Genomic DNA, 21077 nt, shown 5'->3' with positions numbered 1-21077 from the left:
TAAATCGTGTGCCCCAGGTCAGCAATGCCATTATAATGGTCTATTCTACTCCAGAGCTTTACTCTAAATTATTACCATTATCCTATTGTTAGAAATGGCTTGAAAATGTGATGTTATATCGATTTATTTGGTATCCTGCACATTCTTTGGTACCAAATATCCTCATTCCTTGTAGTAATGTTTACTGGTAATTATTTTCATCCCAGAACTGACCTCTTTATATTATTAACAATTATTTTGTTTAAGCTCAAGTGTTATAATTTGCTTGTAAGGCAGTTTTTGTAACCAAAATTTAATTGGAAACCTGCATGTTCTGTAGTGTGTATTTATATATACATATATATACACACATTAGGGGTGTAACGATCCATCTACTACATCGATGTATCGATTTATATTCCTATGATCCAACTACATCGATCTGTGCTCAGCAAGTTGGCCTTCCGGACGACATACATCGATCTAACATTGTTTTAAAATGTAATTAATCGATTGTATCGATACTAGGAAATAACCCATAGGATTAAAGCACGTCAGACTTTATAGGAATGTTTTTTCTTAGCACTTTTAATGATAAAGGCGATAAACGTTACTCGATTCAGTCTGCCTATCCGTGACGTCATCGCACCGGGCCAGCAGCAGCGCAAAGACAACAAAACATAGCATGGCAGATGGCAGAGGAGAAGCCGACGAGCGAGAAATTATCAAGGCACCATAGTGGTCCAGTGTGTGGAAAGTGTTGGTTGCACTTCATTATTGATATTAATACTGTATATGTATTATTTCTATGTTGAAAAACAACAGCAAAAGTAGCAGGTAAACATACTGTTAATTCAACCTGAAGAAATGTTGGTTGCACTTTATTTTTGATATTAATATAGTAGTATTTTTATGTTGAAAAACAACAGCAAAAGTAGCAGGTAAACCTACTGTTAATTCAACCTGAAGATATGTTGGTTGCACTTTATTTTTGATAGTAATATAGTAGTATTTTTATGTTGAAAAACAAAAGCACAAGTAGCAGGTAAACCTACTGATGAAATGTTGGTTGCACTTACTGTACTTTTATTGAAAATTTATTGAATATTGAAAATGAGAGCAGAACATTTTAACTTCCTGTTAATTCAACCTAAAGTGTTGGTTGCACTTTATTCAAATAAAATGTAAATGCATTTGCCATTAATTGTTGTTTACTTGTTTGTTTATATCCATAATTAATTGATACTTGATTCCCTTACAAGAAACAACAGGAATCTAGGAAACTTCACCTACACTGTCCAGTATCCAGGTATTTATTTCAGTCAAACGGGCCGAATTTTTGGCTGAAAAGATACTGAATCGATTTCAAGTCAGTGAATCGTTTCGGATTGTATCGTTCTAAATGAACCATTATCGGCCTTGAATCGTATCGACAACCACAAATCGTGATACGAATCGAATCATGGTTAAAATGAATCGTTACACCCCTAATACACACACACACACATATATATATATATATATATATATATATATATATATATATATATATATATAATTTCTTCCCCCTTATATTTCAGTGATCTGACATCTTGTTTCAGTGACTGTTACAGTACTGCCACTGACAGTGTGGAATTAAAACGCCAAATGGAATTTTGTCTGGTTTGATCAATCATTATTCTTGATAAACTGCATGCTATAAATATAAAATAGCGTTTGCTATTCGACAGACCGCAGAAGATCCGCATTCGGTATAACGGCGGTTGGCACGCGGGCAGGCGAACAAAGGCGGTAGGAAGGTGGCTGCCGCTTATTAAAAAGTCTGCCGCTGGCGGTGAGCCGGCAAACGTGTTTGCGATTAAGACATTCTGACGCTTCTACTGTCTCTGGAGGACAGCTGCTGGTCCACCGACTCATTGCTATCTGGGGTAGTGAGAATAATAAAAATATAGCAAGAAGATAAAGTAATAATATACATAACACTGTACATGGTTAATGTACATAACATGCCTGAGTTTCTTCCACCTGAGTCTCGAGGAATGCCAAACTCGACTCCTTGTCGCTCTTCACGCGGCTCTCCTCAGCCTGCCCATTTCCTCAGTATAGCAGCTGCATATATTGGTCATGCTGCTCCTGTCCTCGATACAGGACAGCCTGGTTAGCGTCGTCCATGTCCCTCAGCGCGTCAAGGAAGTCTGTGTCTCTGTTCTTCTTTTCTAATAAGAAAAATAAACAAACAAACCACAATAAATGTATTATACATTAACACAGTCGGCATAGCCAACTGCGGGTTTTGAAAAATATCTTGTACCGAGTAATCATTTGATCAAGTTGTTAATGTTTAGTGATTATTAGACACAAATGTTAACTAGAATGTAATTATTATTTCTGAAATTCTAGTGGAAATATAAAAATGTTCAGCTAGTTGGTAAGCGACTTGGCAAAATAATACGACCCCTATTAAAAGCCGCCTTACTATTTTGTCCAATAACGTTTCATTTCCTCTTTATTTGTGATACAAATGCCTGATCGCAGTATCAATAACGTGTTTACTAGAAAGTTTTAGATACTTTTCATGCCTTCTGATGAAGCCTAAGTGATTATATCTGGTCTGTCGCGCAAGTCGAAGTTCACGATTTGCAACAAAAATGTAAGTATTTAACCTTCATACATTACCATTTCAAATAGAGGGTGTCCGATAATAGGGGACGTTAGCTAGGCTAACATCATTGATGTTCCTGTAGCTAACATTGGTTTTTGTCTAGAGGAACAATAGCATGACAAACAATAACATGACTAGTATACAAATATACTGACTTTTCCAAAACATAACCGTATAGACATTATATGTGATTTCCCTTCAACCGACTGGCTATCCAGTTTCTGTGTCTTCCACCATGGCTTCACAAAGCATCAGCCGACAAGGCCGACGTGTGAACCAATAACGCATGTAGGCGGTCAAACCATTTGCTCCGCCGGACAGAACCGCTTCTGTTATTGTGATCCTCGATTTTCTTGTAATTTTATTAACTTTTTTTAAGCTTCTGCCGGAACTGTTTCCTGGTGTGAATAATGGTCAGCTCACCTAACTTATATTTTAATATTTTCGTGTACACGAATCGCCGTTTCGAATTCTCCCTGGATTTGGTCGTCAGCATAAACACTCAACAAGGCTTAGACTTCGTCGTCGGTCCATCTGTCGCTCGATTTCCATCCATAATATGTTATTGTATTTTTTTTGAAAGCAAATTAACTCCTTTAATAAATCCTGTGGATTTATTCCGCTGAGGTCATTTACAAAAGGGGGTTTAAAACTTCTGCGGGTAAACTCTACTACTACTGGACCAATCAGAAATGTTCAGCACTGCAAGCCCCACCCCAAAGTGTCGGTACTCTGGGAGAGTCATACCTCCCGAGCAGGGACTGTTTTGGGGGTGAAATGCCGTTCCTGGTTCTACACCCTGGTTCCTGCGGTGGAAACGCAGCGAGTTCCTGGTTATAGTTCCTGCGGTGGAAACGCGGCATAAGGCACAACAGATTGTCCCCACTTGGATTGTACTGAATGACTCCATACATTAGTTCAGAAAAATACATTTTCAGTGTCAGTAGTAATATGACAAGTTTGATAGATAAGATTTAGTTAACGTTTTATAATATTTTCTCGTTTGTAAATGTTTCCTGCTCTGTCTCTGCAGAAGAAGATCAATCATTTGCCAGAGTCGTGAGTTCAGACAATCCTCCACTGTTCGCAAGAATTAATGCTAAGAAATGCACATATAAATTGTGTCATGGGGCAAATAACTTATTTTCTGATAGCTGCAATATTAGTCACATAAATGCCATTATCAGTTTAAACATCAAGGTAAATGTAACATAACTCGTCTGCAGTAGTAAAGACTACTTAATGGACTAGAAATAACTGTCAAAAGTCAGTTAAGCCCTATGTGGTCAAGTAATAAAGTTACAATACAAAACATAGTTACATACCAACACGATTCACACGATATGACTACAACACAACATGTTGGGAGGTCTCTCTAACTTTAACTAACTCCTAAATATGACTACATCACAACATGTTGGGATGTCTGTTTAACGAGGACAAACTCAAATTACGTTTTGGAGACATGGCTATTTTTCCTAAAATCAGAAATGTCTAAAACACCCCCCCAAAAAGTCATTAGCATTACTTTACCTTGGCAAACACAATGAACACAAAGGACTGGAACTGTCCCACTTAACAATGCTAAATTACCGAATGGACTGGGCGTTGCCGCAAGTTGTTGTCAGAAATAGCATTTCTGCAATGTTCTTGTAAAGTTTGACCCATAACCCATACAGTACAAAAAAGCATATCAGACTATTCAGCCCTTTATGGGGAAGGTGAGCTCAGGAGGGTGGGGCTAATGGTCCACACCTGGTGTTCCAGATGTATAGAGAAGCAAATGTTATCCAGGACCCCTGATTGACAAAACCCAGGGTGTGTTGGAGACTTGGCATGGTTGGGCCAGACCCTCCTCTTCATCGAATACACTTCCACTCTTCCTCAATAGACATGCCATTGCCAACGATTAGAAGGCAGTAATTGTACACTAAGTATGCTATTTATTTTGACATTATAGTAAATAATTTAGTTATCAGTTTAAACATCAAGGTAAATGTAACATAACTCGGCTGCAGAAGTAAAGACTACTTAAGAGACTTGAAAAAACTGTCAAAGTCAGTTAAGCCCTATGTGGTTATTTAAATGGTCAAACTGCTGAATTGTGTATCGAAAAATTAGGAAGGCGATTGACCTTCCTCCTAACTGCTGAACACTACATGGTCAACCTCTGTGTCCACATCTAAATAGAATAAATTGTCAGTCAGAGCCTCAATGCAAAAAACAAAAAAATCTGCCCTAGTAGTCAAGGCAACCAAGGCATGCAAAGTCGATCTTTGCACTCTGAATCAACCAAATTGAATAAGATAAAACTGTGGCAGCCCCTACTTAGCTTAAGGACAAGGAAATACAGAAATATTTACACCCTGTCTTATATGGTTATGGTTACTACCATGGATGGCAACCATGTCCTTTATTTGCCGTGGTCTTTTTGTGGTTCAGTTTGTCAGAGCACAGCACTGTCAACTGCAAGGATGTGAGTTTGAATCCCATTAAGGTCACATACAAGTCTAAGGGCTCAGGGTGGTGATTCTGTACTCTTTAATCTGAACGTATCAGTCAAAACAATGTGGAATACATACAGTATATTCAGGAAAAGGTTGAGTGATGATCAATTCAAGTATTTTTTTTTTATGATTTGGTACTATTCACACAGGTTTGTGGTAATATTTCACTACTCTCAGTACAAAAAAACACAACAGATCATCAAAAAAGCCCTATTTTCATAATTCTAAGCACATCTGACATTGAATGAGTACAACAAACATATTGAAAGACATGTTTCACATTGTCTCCTCCACATTATTAACACCTCATTTAGTTCCTCAATTAAATTCTGTGGGACAATGTTAGGTTTCACCATTCAGAGGTGATTCAGGAATGGTTTTGGGCTAATCCCTGACCCTAGAACTGGCCCCATAAACACCTTTTCATTATGGAGGTGGAGGGTCCATAACCACCATCCCTGTGAGCATGTCACCCTCCCACAGCCCATGGATAAGACATGTCTTTACATCACTGGTGACCAATGTCAGGTTTGGATTCGTCATGCCAAAAGATGTTTCCCACAGTGCATTAAAAATGAAGGTACCCATTGTGAGGTGGACAAGGTATGACCAAATGCCAGGAGACAGAATACTGTATGTTACAGTTGATTAGACAACAAACCCAAGTTTTAGTCAAAGTTACTGATGGGTAGTGCATATCAAGTCCTTAGGCTAATGTGAAAATAGTGAGTTAAACGTTACAGTTTTTCTCAACAGTTTTTAAACAGTCTTAACATTCTTTAAACTGTAAGTGCAATTGTCATAACAGTTTCATGGGACATCACAACGCTATGGCATGTCTGCAAAATGTGGTAACGCACACAAAACATTTAATTCATGCTTCAAAACATAGTTATTGTGTCAATAAATTGGCCAGTCCACCCTGGAAATGTTTTTTTTTATACAGCTCCGGAAATAATTAAGAGACCACGGCACCTTTTTCTTTCCTTTTCAAAAAATTCAACAAGGAAGGTTTGAGTGACTAGGTAAAAGTTTACTGGGAAAAGTCAGTACTATACAATACTGCAGTACATAAAAAAAGAATATGCACATTAGTATGCGTAGAGTAAATTTTGCAATGTGTTACATATAAAGAAAAAAGAAAACTCACATTTGCATGTCGAGGTTTGCATGTCATATTTCTTACATATAAAGTCATAGATAATAATGATATTTTTCATGTTGGAGCCTGATGCACGTTGTAGAAATATCATTAAACGTATAAACTACACAGTGGAGTGATATTTGTATGTCTCTTTATTTTAAATTAAACCATTTTAACACCTTTCTACAATTTCGACAATTCATGGTAAATTAATTATGTTTTTCATGTTGGAGCCTGATGCATGTTGTATGTCATTAAACTTATAAACTACCCAGGGGAGTACTATTTGTATGGCTCTTTATTTTTAATTAAACCATTTTAACACCTTTCCACAGTAGGCAACATGTTTAACTTACCTTGTTTAACCCCACCCCCAGAAACAATGGCCATTAACACCTGGGGATGAGATCAGCCTTAAATAGGGGTGTTCAACTCTCCCCAGCTCACTTCTCAGTACAGATCAACTCTTCAAAATGTCTTCTGCTGGACAAAGGTATGTTCTTGGATTTTCTTACCCAGTGTTTGATCATATTAAATGTAAAGTCATTGATTCATGTATTTTCTCCACTATCTTTCAGGAACACCAACAGATACGTGCTCTTGTGTCCAGTTTGTTGGAAGCAACAACATTGTCTTTCTCTACATCTCCGGAGGGTTTGCATGAAAGGCTCTACGCGTGAACAACTGGAAGAGAAAGTTCGGGATGCAGAAACTATTCGGTACCTAGAAGTTGGCAGGGTTTGGGACTACAATCTTCTCAAAGAAGTCATCAGCAATGATGAGGCCAGGAACAAGATGGTGGACATGCTGAAGGAAAGGGGTTACATTGTTTTTAATGTCCCTGAACCATTGACTACAGTTCCTCTTGCTATACACCTTCGATAAAATATCCATGCAAAACCGAAACAATGTTGACACATCAACTGTACAATTAGTGTAGTCAGATGACTCTGGATAGTTTTGTCAAAAGTGAATTTTATTTTGATTTAGTGGTCCATTCTTTTGTTTGAATTTATGTTGTTGTAGATTTTACTTAGAATTACTGTAATAAAATATGCTAGCTTGAATAAATGAATGGAATTACTGAATACATTTGCCTTTATTAAGGAATTATATCTTACGTTCATTTACAGACACTGATATACGCGCCCACACACATTCTTTTAAGAGTTTGTAAACAAACAGAATTATAACACCATTTCTCAGTGAGGTGATATCATCTAGTAGGTTTTTATTCTCTCCAGTGATCTCCCACCTGGCCTTGTAGCATTGGTCTCCTCTTTCTTCCCTGAGGTCCCACACCTCTAGAAACGGTGTTGGCTCAGGTGCCTCCATGATGTCCAAGTCAGAGGTCAGGCCGAGTTTCTGGAGGTCAGTGGAAAACATACAGAAGCTGTATGCTGACTATGGGTCAGAAGAACAAAGATTGAACACACAAGATCAATGCATGTGTTAATGCATGGATAATAATAGCCCACACAGTAGAATTCAATCAAAATTATTTTCTGTATTTAATTGAAATAGTCAATTATATTTATTCATGTAGGCTATTGTAAATCATCCTTTTACTTTACTGTTTTACTCATCTTTATTTTCTTAACATTATTCGGCAATTCTGTCTTAACATTATTCTCTACTTATTACCCAAGTACTCCTTCCCAATTAACCATTCTCCAAAACACATCATGAATTGCCAGACTCCTAATAAAAGCCAATAGCTAGTAAATTATGAGGCAATATGAATTCCATGTACAGTATAGTGTGTGGTATTGGGGGTTAAAGAGGGACTAGAAAATATAGTTTTGCTGGATGGATGTAGCACACAGTGCCCCATGATTTCACATTATATTTGTGACTTTACAAATTCCAGGGGATTTTGTACAATACATTCACTGTGGCACGAAATAGTTTCTAAATATTTTTTCTGTTTCTGAGTTTAGAAATCTGACAACAGAACAATGTCATTTCCTCCTCTTCCTGACAAGGACTTTCTCCACACAGCACAGTACCCTTTTCTGGTGACTGAGCTGTGAGCTGCAAGGTTGTACATATTCATCTTTCTTTTGCAGAAGAAAGAACTGATTTCTGCACATGTACATAAAATAACATTTTCCAAATCAAAAGATAGAGTAATCTGTCCTTTGTCATCTCTGTCTCTTTTGCGCTCTTTGCGCATTACAGTTTTTTTAAAACATGCTTCTGGTGAGCTTTCTCATGCTCCTGACTTACTAAGCCTTGTTTCGAGCCAAAGGCTCATGGGTAATTTGATTGTAAGTGAGCTCTTCTAAGGTCGACTTTTCTGTATTATACATTATTTATTCAAATTTTTGAGGTACTGGGTTTTTGATTTCCATAAGCTGTATGCCGTCATCATCAAGATCGAAACAAAAAAGGCTTGAAATATTTCACTTTTCAGTTTTTTTATTTTAATTACGAGAAAAAATTTAGCTATTCCACAATATTGAAATTTTTTGAGGATCACCTCTATAATATTTGAATCAGTCTAGTATATAATGCAATCTGTATTTATCCTGAGAATAAGATTTCAGCCAGTTAAGTTCTAATCCTAACTGTGACCGTGTCAGTTTATAGTGGAATTTATATTTTTCTGTTAATAAGACATTCAGTTATAAATCTCAGTGCAGCAAGTGGAAGATAAATTATAAACTTGATAGCTATCCATTAGCTATACCTGTAATATATGTTTATAATCTGACTCCATATTGTTTGTAAATAAATTTTATTGTGAATGCCTTAGTAAAGGTTAGCTACTCCTTTCGTCACGAGCCTAACATTAAAATTACATGTGTTTCTGGGTCCACCCAGACTGGTCTGAGATCTAGAACTCAAGGATGCCAAGTCTGGTCACTTTGACTTAGATATGTGTGTATGCCTATATCAGTAATCATAAATGCTCATAAGGTTTAGGTAATTTAACATGAACCATATAGTAAAATGGCATGTGTTCCTGGGGCTACACAAAATGTTACGAAACCCACGACTCAGGGATGACTAGTCAATGTCCTATGTTCGTGGGACTAACCAGACTGCTTAGAAATCAAGGACTCAGGGATGCCAAGTTTGGTCACTGTGTGTGAGATTATCAGTAGCCCTACTTGCTGGAGTGTGAAGTTGAACAGGGAATGCTGTAATCTATATTCAAAATTAATACAATTTATTCCAATTAAGTAATAAAGTTACAATACAAAACATAGTTACATACCAACACGATTCACAGTCCTCCCAACAAGTCTAAAAGTATACATAAGTATCGAAGCACATAGGTGTGCTAGGACTTTCCACTAATGATAGACTCCTAAATATGACTACAACACAAAATGTTGGAAGGTCTCTCTAACTTTAACTAACTCCTAAATATGACAACACAACATGTTGGGATGTCTGTTTAACGAGGACAAATTCAAATTACTTTTTGGAGACATGGCAATTTTTCCTAAAATCAGAAATGTCTAAAACACACCCCTAAAAAGTGATTTGCATTACTTTGCCTTGGCAAACACAATGAACACAAAGGACAGGAACTGTCTTACTTAACAATGCTAAATTATCAAATGGACGGGGCGTTGCTGCCAGTAGTTGTCAGACATGCAACAAGGACAAACATTTCTACAATGTTCTTGTAAAGTTTGATCCATAACCCATACAGTACAATAAAGCATATCAGACTATTCAGCCCTTTATGGGGAACAGGGGAAATCCAAACACTACAGATCAATGTCCACTATATCATGCATTTAGTTACATTCCAGTTTGCTCAGTTTTTCACACCTCTCCAGGTGAGCTCAGGAGGGTGGGGCTGATGGCCCACACCTGGTGTTCCAGATGTATAAAGAAGTACATGTTATCCAGGACCCCTGATTAACAAAACCCAGGGTGTGTTGGAGACTTGGCATGGTTGGGCCAGACCCTCCTCTTCGTCAAATACACTTCCACTCTTCCTCAACAGACATGCCATTGCCAACTATTGGAAGGCAGTAATTTTACACTATTTGAATAAATAATTTCGCTATCAGTTTAATAAACTTTGGAAATCATGTTTTCTTTACAAATGGTACATATATTACCACTTCTCCAAGGGTATGCAAACTTTTGAGCACAACTGTAGCCCGCTCCCAACAAACACACACAAACCTCAACTGGACAAATCTATTACCCCTCCCCACATACATAAACAACCCCCATACATAAACAACCCTCAACTGGACAAATCTATTACCCCTCCCCACATACATAAACAACCCCCATACATAAACAACCCTCAACTGGACAAATCTATTACCCCTCCCCACATACATAAACAACCCCCATACATAAACAACCCTCAACTGGACAAATCTATTACCCCTCCCCACATACATAAACAACCCCCATACATAAACAACCCTCAACTGGACAAATCTATTACCCCTCCCCACATACATAAACAACCCCCATACATAAACAACCCTCAACTGGACAAATCTATTACCCCTCCCCACATACATAAACAACCCCCATACATAAACAACCCTCAACTGGACAAATCTATTACCCCTCCCCACATACATAAACAACCCCCATACATAAACAACCCTAAACTGGACAAATCTATTACCCCTCCCCACATACATAAACAACCCTCAACTGGACAAATCTATTACCCCTCCCCACATACATAAACAACCCCCATACATAAACAACCCTCAACTGGACAACTCTATTACCCCTCCCCACATACATAAACAACCCTCAACTGGACAAAATCTTGCACCTTACATATACCGTTTCATTTTTTGTTGCAATTTATTAATGCACAGTCTACTATTTTATGTTGATACAGGACATAAACTCATGTTGTTTTCTGAGGGAACCCAAAGTTTGTACTGTAATTGTTTAATGTTAATGCAGGACATGCATTCATGTAGCTAGTGGTTTGCATGAATAGGCTAAGTACTATACATTATTTGATTACAGTGCAGCAACCATTATTACTAAGTTAGGCTGGGTACTTGGGTCTTCAAACAGGTGTGACGCACACAAAACGTATTTAGGATTTTGTATTGTTTGAAATGGGGATACATTACATACACTGAATAAAATTATAAACGCAACACTTGTTTTTGCCCCCATTTTTCAAGAGTTGAACTCCAAGATCTAAGACTTTTTCAATGTACACAAAAGGCCTATTTCTCTCAAATATTGTTTATAAATCTGTCTAAATCTGTGTTAGTGAGCACTTCTCCTTGGCCGAGATAATCCATCCACCTCACAGGTAAGGCATATCAAGATGCTGATAAGACAGCATGATTATTGCACAGGTGAGTCTTAGGCTGGCCACAATAAAAGGCCACTCTAAAATGTGCAGTTTCATCACACAGCACAATGCCGCAGATGTCGCAAGTTTTGAGGGAGCGTGCAATTGGCATACTGACTGCTGGAATGTCCACCAGAGCTGTTGCCCGTGAATTGAGTGCTCATTTCTCTACCATAAGCCATCTCTAAAGGCATTTCAGAGAATTTGGAAGTACATCCAACCGGCCTCACAACCACAGAACGTCTAACCACACCAGCCCAGGACCTCCACATCCAGCATCTTCACCTCCAAGATCATCTGAGCCACCTGTATAGCTGCTGCAACAAATGGTTTGCATAACCAAAGAATTTATGCACAAACTGTCAGAAACCGTCTCAAGGAAGCTCATCTGCATGCTGGTCATCCTCATCAGGGTCTCGACCTGACTGCAGTTTGTCGTTGTAACTGACTTGAGTGGGCAAATGCTCACATTCGATGGCGTCTGGCACTTTGGAGAGGTGTTCTCTTAACGGATGAATCTTGGTTTTCACTGTACAGGGCAGATGGCAGACAGCGTGTATGGCGTTGTGTGGTTGAGCGGTTTGCTGATGTCAACGTTGTGGATTGAGTGGCCCATGGTGGCGGTGTGGTTGTGGTGTGGTCATGTGTTATGGACAACAAACACAGGTGCATTTTATTGATGGCATTTTGAATGCACAGAGATACCGTGATGAGCTCCTGAGGCCCATTGTTGTGTCATTCATCCACGACCATCACCTCATGTTGCAGCATGATAATGCACGCCCCATGTTGCAAGGATCTTTACACAATACCTGGAAGCTGAAAACATCCCAGTTCTTGCATGGCCAGCATACTTACCGGACATGTCACCCATTGAGCATGTTTGGGATGCTCTGGATCAACGTATACGACAGCGTGTTCCAGGTCCTGCCAATATCCAGCAACTTCGGTACACCATTGAAGAGGAGTGGACCAACATTCTACAGGCCACAATCAAAAACCTGATCAACTCTATGCGAAAGTTGTACTCCATGAGGCAAATGTGGTCACAACAGATTCTGACTGGTTTTCGGACCCTCCCGGACCCCCCCAATACAGTGAAACTGCCAATTTTAGAGTGGCCTTTTATTGTGGCCAGCCTAGGCCTAAGGCACACCTGTGCAATAATCATGCTGTCTCATCAGCATCTTGATACAGTGGGGAGAACAAGTATTTGATACACTGCAGATTCTCCCACTTACAAAGCACGTAGAAGTCTGTAATTTTTATCATAGATACTCTTCAACTATGAGTGACGGAATCTAAAACAAAAATCCATAAAATCACATGGATGATGTATGATTTTTAAATAATTAATTTGCATTTTATTGCATGACAGGGGTTAGGGTTTACCCTATTTTTGTCTCATCAGACCACATGACCTTCTCCCATTCTTCCTCTGGATCATCCAGATGGTCATTGGCAAACTTCAGACAGGCCTGGACATGCGCTGGCTTGAGCAGGGGGACCTTGCGTGCGCTGCAGGATATTAATCCATGACGGCGTAGTGTGTTACTAATGGTTTTCTTTGAGACTGTGGTCCCAGCTCTCTTCAGGTCATTGACCAGGTCCTGTCATGTAGTTCTGGGTTGATCCTTCACCTTCCTCATGATCATTGATGCCCCACGAGGTGAGATCTTGCATGGAGCCCCAGACCGAGGGAGATTGACCGTCATCTGGAACTTATTCAATTTTCTAATAACTGCGCCAACAGTGGTTGCCTTCTCACCAAGCTGCTTGCCTATTGTCCTGAAGTCCATCCAAGCCTTGTGCAGGTCTACAATTTTATCCCTGATGTCCTTACACAGTTCTCTGGTGTTGGCCATTGTGGAGAGGTTGGAGTCTGTTTGATTGAGTGTGTGGACAGGTGTCTTTTATACAGGTAACGAGTTCAAACAGGTGCAGTTAATACAGGTAATGAGTGGAGAATAGGAGGGCTTCTTAAAGAAAAACGAACAGGTCTGTGAGAGATGGAATTCTTACTGGTTGGTAGGTGATCAAATACTAATGTCATGCAATAAAATGCAAATTAATTATTTAAAAATCATATATAATGTGATTTTCTGGATTTTTGTTTTAGATTCCGTCTCTCACAGTTGAAGTGTACCTATGATATGAATTACAGACCTCTACATGCTTTGTAAGTAGGTAAACCTGCAAAATTGGCAGTGTATCAAATACTTGTTCTCCCCACAGTATGCCACACCTGTGAGGTGGATTATCTTGGCAAAGGAGAAGTGCTTACTAACACAGATTTACACAGATTTGAGAAGAATATTTGAGAGAAATAGGCCTTTTGTGTAAATAGAAAAAGTCTTAGATTTTTTTGTTCAGCTCATGATAAATGGGAGCAAAAACAAAAGTGTTGTGTTTATAATTTTGTTCAGTGCAGAATATATGAAAGTGTCACTTTCTGATTTGAATTACAGGAAAAATGAACTTTTCCACAATATGTATTTTTTTAGATGCACCTGTACATTTTATATACTGTCGTTAACTAGCATTCCTACTTGCTGTTGTGGAAATGTCTCTAACCAATGTATCCTCACTGATTAAAGGACTGAGAGCCCCTTATTCAAATTAGAAAAGGAATGTGGGGGATCAGGTATTTGCCAAGGGGGCATCATTGACTGTCCGGGTTCTGTTGGAACTCTTAAATTTGAAAAGTTACCTATGGGGGGGAGGAGAGCTTGTCCTTTGTGTGAAGCTTAGGAAGTAATAGAACAAAGGGAATGTGTTTTATTGACATACGACAGATGGGCAGCATCTTACCACACCCCTTTTCCTTCCTTATATACTGTTGAATGACCTGTATAGAGTTAGAGACTCCTCGGACGATTATGTTTGTAAGCGTTTGACGCGTCTCTCTTATTTGCAAGTAATTAATACTTGAACAATGACTGCCCTCTTCAATTTTCACTTCTGGTTAGATATTAACTGCCTTTCATTGTATTGTACTTGTACTGTACTACAGATTAAAGATCCTACAGCATCAAATTAGATATCAGCAAGTTCAATTAGAACACACCAATCACACCACTGAAATGTGGAAGTTATCAAACAAATCACACAATGTGCGGTACCACAGGTGGTATATGTTATGTTACAATGGTGATGGTGAAGTGTACCGTGTTTGGAAGGACCAACAGTATCTTACTTCAAATTGCTCTTTCAAACGTATGTTTCAGCCTTTTGAAAACAGATTTGTTTGAAGCAAATTTATTATATTGAGGTTTGTTGAGGTATTTTCTTTCCTTAACTTGCCCAGTTAAAAACATGAAACAATCATCAGTAACATCTATGTGTCTGCACTGTGTTTTTACTCTATACAGTAATGAGACAAATCACTAACACTGCTCCAAAAAATTTACAGAACACCTTATCATCACAGTATGACACCAATTAAACTTCAGGGATAACAATCTGTCCAGTTAGATTTTAGTTTAAGTGATTGTGAAGCAATGTCACCTGTTTTGGTGCAAATGAGAGTGACAACAGGTGCACTGGAGAGGCAACAGCAAGACAACACCCAAAAATGGTAATGGTTTTGAAAGTCAGGATGGCAGGAGTCTTTTGGATCAGTGGTTCTTGCAGTCCCATTCTCATCCATGAAGAACATGAAGCCCATTTGGTGTTTTTGCCTGGGATAACCCTTCGCCAAGGTGAATGACATCAACGGGAAAAAAGACCAGGAGGAAAGCACACCTAAGGCCTTCACTGCCACCTCGGACACCAAGCAATTCCACCTCGGGACATCCAACTACTCCTGGGTGACCAGACCACCCGCTTTGGAGCTCATCTCCCGGTTAAGCATCCATGCCACCTGAACGTTTTGTGGATTCAGAAAGTTTTGCAGCCAGTTTTGTCTGAACGTTTTGTGGATTCAGGAAGTTCTGCGACCAGTTTTGTCTGGACATCCACTTCTTGATATCCTCCACAGTTGGCAGCTGGCTAGAGAAGTGCGCTAACCAAATAAAATAAAAAGAGAATTAGTCCACATGTCCAGCGGCATTTGAACACCATTCATACTCATCTTGTTACACAGGATTATGAATTATACGTACACAAGACATGCTCTGTCCGCAAATCTCTCTGACTCTTCCTCCATCTGTCAGTACAATAGCGGTCATGCACCCCAGTCAGCGTTCCTCTAAGTGGAAATGCGGGGACAACGCCTTCCAAGCTCACTGGATATGCTTGGGTAAAGCTTTCATAAATTTTCTGCCTGTCCATCCTGATTGATCGGTACTCTCTCGTTAATGTCCTCGATGGCCCTGCCTTGTTTGATTCGGGACTAAAAAATAAAACAATAAACATATTATTGATAAATAATTAGCACTTTACAAACCCAGACAAAGAAAAGTGTTGGACCATTGAAACCTTTGGATTGGATATTTTGTGTATATTTTCCATGGGTACATACTTTGGGTCCCTTGCTAACTTGCTGAGCAGAACACATGCCTGGACGACGTTTTCAGGATGTAGCATGAGGTTGTCATTTTCAGAAGTTGCACCTGACTGTAATATATAATTAGAAATCAGGGACACCTCAGTGCTGTTCAAGCTTTCATCGGCGGCGTCCTCAAAGGAGTGTCTTGTATGTTTTATGGTCACCTTTGGGCACTTGTATCTAAAAAAACAAACAAAAAACATGTTTATGTATATTAGAGAGGACTAATGAAGGACTAAAGGTTTAAATAAATCAGTAACAACGTACTGTTTTAGAAACCGTTCAAGGTCAGTGCAGAGATTGCACATATTCATTCCTTTGGAGTTGAGGAAGAACAATTCATCCGAGCGATCAACCATTGCTCCTGAATTCGGATTGTTCCTGAGCCGTTCTGGACGTATTTCAATATAATAATACTGAAACCACTGTTGAATAGGATCATAAAAGTTACTATTGTGCCATGTTCACAGTGAAGAAGCACACTGCAAACATGTTTCAACTCACCATCTCCTCGTGTTGATTCAGGGCAAAGGCAGCTGTTTGCCTCCCTCCCACAACGACATATTCTTTGCCATTGAATTTGGTCTTCACTCTATTAAGCCAATCAGTGACCTGAAAACATTATTTTACTGTTACTTACATCTCTTGCCAAGTGGGGAGGAGGGGAAATTAACTATATTGCTCAGAGACAGAACAAAGCTGTCCCTGTCATGGTTTCGGGTAGTGGATTCAGACACCACACCACAAGGACACCTTTCCATCTCTACCCCAGATAAATCTACTCTATTGTTTTAAAAACAACCATAACATGGAAGGAATCAATGCAGGAGTAATTCATACTTACAGTCATGTTTCTAATAACCCTTGCGTGCAGAAGGAGCTTTAGCGTCAGGAGAGCCACCAGATAGTTCACAACTAGAGAGTGTTCCTTTGGATCCAGTGGTGGTGATTCAGCTGTTGCATTCACTAGCTTTGAAATGACAGCCCTGAAGTCCTTCTTAGCAACCCTAAGGATCAGCTGGCAATCAAAAGGCGTGCTGATGCCCATTGTCAGAAAATGTAATCTGTTAATACACCTACAATGTAAATTTGAATTATCATGACATTACACCACTGAGTACATGTCTGTTTTAAATGTTTAGAATCAAAACAATGCATGTTTGTAGGGTTGTGTCTACGCGGATGTTTGTAGGGTTGTGTCTACGCGGATGTTTGTAGGGTTGTGTCTACGCGGATGTTTGTAGGGTTGTGTCTACGCGGATGTTTGTAGGGTTGTGTCTACGCGGATGTTTGTAGGGTTGTGTCTATGCGGATGTTTGTAGGGTTGTGTCTATGCGGATGTTTGTAGGGTAGTGTCTACGCGGATGTTTGTAGGGTAGTGTCTACGCGGATGTTTGTAGGGTAGTGTCTACGCGGATGTTTGTAGGGTTGTGTCTACGCGGATGTTTGTAGGGTTGTGTCTACGCGGATGTTTGTAGGGTTGGGTCTACCCGGATGTTTGTAGGGTTGTGTCTACGCGGATGTTCGTAGGGTTGTGTCTACCCGGATGTTTGTAGGGTTGTGTCTACGCGGATGTTCGTAGGGTTGTGTCTACGCGGATGTTCGTAGGGTTGTGTCTACGCGGATGTTTGTAGGGTTGTGTCTACGCGGATGTTTGTAGGGTTGTGTCTACATGAAATGTGGTATTGACCCTATTTCTGTGTAAATGTGTTTTAAATGGGTGTTTTGATGTTTGAAAGCGCAATGTTCATTTGGATTTTTGTGTTTGGTCTTGTTTATCAAATGCATGTCTGCAAGGATAATGTTAGGGTGTTGTTATGCAGTAAAAAAAATTAATTAAATAAAACTCACTTTTGATGAAACTCCCCGGGGTCACCTGACCCCACTGGTGGTGCAGTTGGTGTATCAAGTTCCTGTTCTGGATGAACAGTTTCTTCCTGGTGTTGAGCAGGAGGGACTGCAATCAATGGTTTAGGGACATTAGTAACAATAAAACCCCTTTCCTTCAGCATGTCCACCATCTTGGTCCTGTCCTCATCACTCTTGAGGGTTTTTCGGAGAAGCCTGTAGTCCCAAAACCTGCCGACTGTTTCAAATTTACGAGCAGAGACTTTTGCAGCCCGAACTTTCTCTTTCACTTGTTCAGGTGTAGAGTGTTTCATACAAACATGCCGGAGATGTTTAGAGAGACAAACTTGAGGCTTCAAACAAACCTCACACAGGAACAGACGTCTGTTTGGTTTGCTGAAGGACAGGAGAGAAAACAAATCTGAATTCACTTAATCACTTTACAGGGAACATTAAAAGGAACTTTGAATAAGAAAAATCCAGAATATACCTTTTTCTGTTGGAAGACATTTTGAAGAGTTGATCTGAACTGAGATGAGCGTTGTACTTGAGTTGAAGAAGTGAGCTGGGGGAGTTGAAAGCCCCTATTTAAGGCTGATCTCATCCCCAGGTGTTAATAGACATTGATTCTGGGGGTGGGGTTAAACAAGGTAAGGTAAACATGTTGCTTTCAGTAAAAAAGTGCTAAAGCTGTTTACTTGAAAACAAATTGATTTACTACTGTTACTCCTTAGTCTCCGCTGTGTTTAAAGGTTTAATAACATTTCTAAGATACATTCAACATAAAAAGCCTTAATCATGAAGAGATTGGCCTCATCTATGTTAATCATAATGAATATCAGCTTTTGGTCTTATTTCATTTTCTTTTTTTGTTGTTGCAAATGTCAGTAAACAAAATAGAACAAGTAGTAGTAAGAAGAAATGCACCATCCCGTCCTTGAGCTTGAACCCTGGAGTTAGCAGCACCACATTAACATGTGAGTTTATGGGGTTCTGATGCATCGTCTCCATTAAAAACAATTGTGTCCACAGCTTAAAGTGGAACTAATAGCATTTTAATTATTTTGCAGATATGAAGCAAACATATAATCATTATGTAAAAAGAAATTAGAATGTTATGCTGCTAAACCAGCTCTGCACATGGCTTTAAAATTAGGTCTATTAGGACTCAGAATGCCATTACATAGAGTAAGGTATTGTTGGCTGAACTAATGGTTGCAGTTGAATTAATGATTTCACAGAATTCTCCAACATATTGTCTTCAAATAAACAGGTATCAGGTTGTAATTCAAATACTATTAGCCTAAATCGTTGGCTGCAACCAGGCTCCACCTATTCGGTATTATCAACTTGGTCTCAGGAGGATTAACCTGACTATTTTACGTTAAAATATTTTCCAGACTATTTTGTAGATATATATTACGTTTAGTAAAGTAACATTAAGAGTAATAATCCACTCAAAAAACAGTAGGTCGTGTTTCCAACCGGGAACCTTCCGCTCCACATACCGGTGGTCTACCCACTGCTCCAGACACGAACTTGCAGTCAGGGGAGGCGAGTAGTGGTGCAACAACATTAATCTTTTTGAAGTTTTAAGTGTTTTTTCTAACCATAAGGCAAACCTTAACCATAACCACATTGTGTAATGAATAATACGTTTTGATATTGCATTTTAATATAATCTAACGTAACATATCATAGGAAATCGGGTGCCATGGATTTACGTAAAATAGTCTGCCTAGTCTCCCGAGACACCATATATTGTTGCTAGATGTAGCAACAATATATTATTATTAAATGATTCTACTACCGGACATTAATCAGTGATAACGAGGCTCGCTAACGTAAATCTGGAGCTAGCCGTTATTTCAGTTTAAAAACCCAACAGCCTACATCATCCGATTAAATCTCAATCACCCCATTGAAAAGTAAAATTATCTTGACAATCACAATATTCATATGGCGATATGTGGTACTACAAGTTTCACGTGTTAACTTTGAATGTTGATTCTTACCAAACATATACTTTGTTATGGACCAACAGAATGTTACTCAGAAAACGCACAAATGCACCCGATTTTTAGAATGGGAAACTAGTTACATTGCACGACTCAGATGTATATTGGTTGAACATTTCGATAGTTTCTTACCAATAATTAACACGGAAAAATACTCGTTTTTCCAGCATGTTTTCATGTTGAAACAACGTCACAAGAATTGTTAAGAAAACACTTCCGGGTCACAAAAATGTTGAACATTTCAGAATAAAAAAGAAGCCAACGAAATACTTCAAAACTGATATAGTTTGAATTTATTCAAAGTTTAAGGAAATGTACCTCGCAAAACATTGACAACAATTAATAACATTAATTGAGTAATTTCAATAAAAAGTAGGCATTAAAACATGTTCCAAGGTCAAAATTCAGACAATGCGAATTATGGAATAGGTATTGCTTCACAGATCAAAAACGATTGCATGTGGCACAGAGAAGGCAATGTAGAAAATGTTCATGAAAGTGTGTAGAGTATGAAAAACCTGTCTAATCCTGGGGTATGGCATGCTACATCTAGCCACACAATATTATCCACACCTTATTTTGCCCCCAATGCAAAACACTATAATAGACTGTACACATTCGTTTTGCCTTATACAGAATAAACTATTCTATATGCCGCTGTGAATGTATTTTAGCAAATGTTCAGGAGACTGTATAGAGTGATTATATGCTAAAAGATCAAGGGGCCCTATGTATTTGCAATTGTTGCTGGCATTTTACTCCGCCCATACCACTGGTAGGTTACTGAGGTAAGCTGTATGGAGGAGTGGGCCAAAATCCCTGCTGCAGTGTGTGCAAACCTGGTCAAGAACTACAGGAAACGTATGATCTCTGTAATTGCAAACAAAGGTTTCTGTACCAAATATTAAGTTCTGCTTTTCTGATGTATCAAATATGTATGTCATGCAATAAAATGCTAATTAATTACTTAAAAATCATACAATGTGATTTTCTGGATTTTTGTTTTAGATTGCGTCTCTCACAGTTGAAGTGTACTGATGATAAAAATTACAGACCTACATGCTTTGTAAGTAGGAAAACCTGGAAAATCGGAAGTGTATCAAATACTTGTTTCCA

At 38.9% G+C, this 21077-nt stretch overlaps 2 protein-coding genes across 7 annotated transcripts in view; one reads left to right on the top strand and one right to left on the bottom strand.

The window, feature by feature from the left end:
- Window positions 1-21077, top strand: part of LOC105005954 (immunoglobulin kappa light chain-like) — an 82636-nt gene that overhangs the window by 13865 nt on the left and 47694 nt on the right. The gene's annotated exons all lie outside the window — the stretch shown is intronic.
- LOC105005953 lies at window positions 14738-20173 on the bottom strand. 4 transcript variants are annotated; one of them, XM_029123075.2, is made up of 9 exons: window positions 20094-20173; window positions 18434-18572; window positions 17947-18339; window positions 16940-17171; window positions 16600-16707; window positions 16363-16520; window positions 16069-16275; window positions 15710-15939; window positions 14738-15609 (listed from the first exon to the last, which is right to left on the bottom strand). In XM_029123075.2, the coding sequence occupies exons 2-9, from the start codon at window positions 18451-18453 to the stop codon at window positions 15452-15454; spliced, it is 1506 nt and encodes a 501-aa protein (XP_028978908.2). In that variant the 5' UTR covers window positions 18454-18572; window positions 20094-20173; the 3' UTR covers window positions 14738-15451. The 4 variants fall into 4 exon arrangements, with proteins under 4 accessions (XP_028978908.2, XP_028978911.2, XP_028978909.2 ...); XM_029123078.2 differs by having other exon boundaries at window positions 16940-17102; XM_029123076.2 differs by lacking the exon at window positions 20094-20173 and adding an exon at window positions 19959-20057.

This window comes from Esox lucius, chromosome 11 (genome assembly GCF_011004845.1).
Source record: "Esox lucius isolate fEsoLuc1 chromosome 11, fEsoLuc1.pri, whole genome shotgun sequence".
Classification (NCBI taxonomy): Eukaryota; Metazoa; Chordata; class Actinopteri; order Esociformes; family Esocidae; genus Esox; species Esox lucius.
This window is presented reverse-complemented; position numbering and strand designations above follow the sequence as displayed.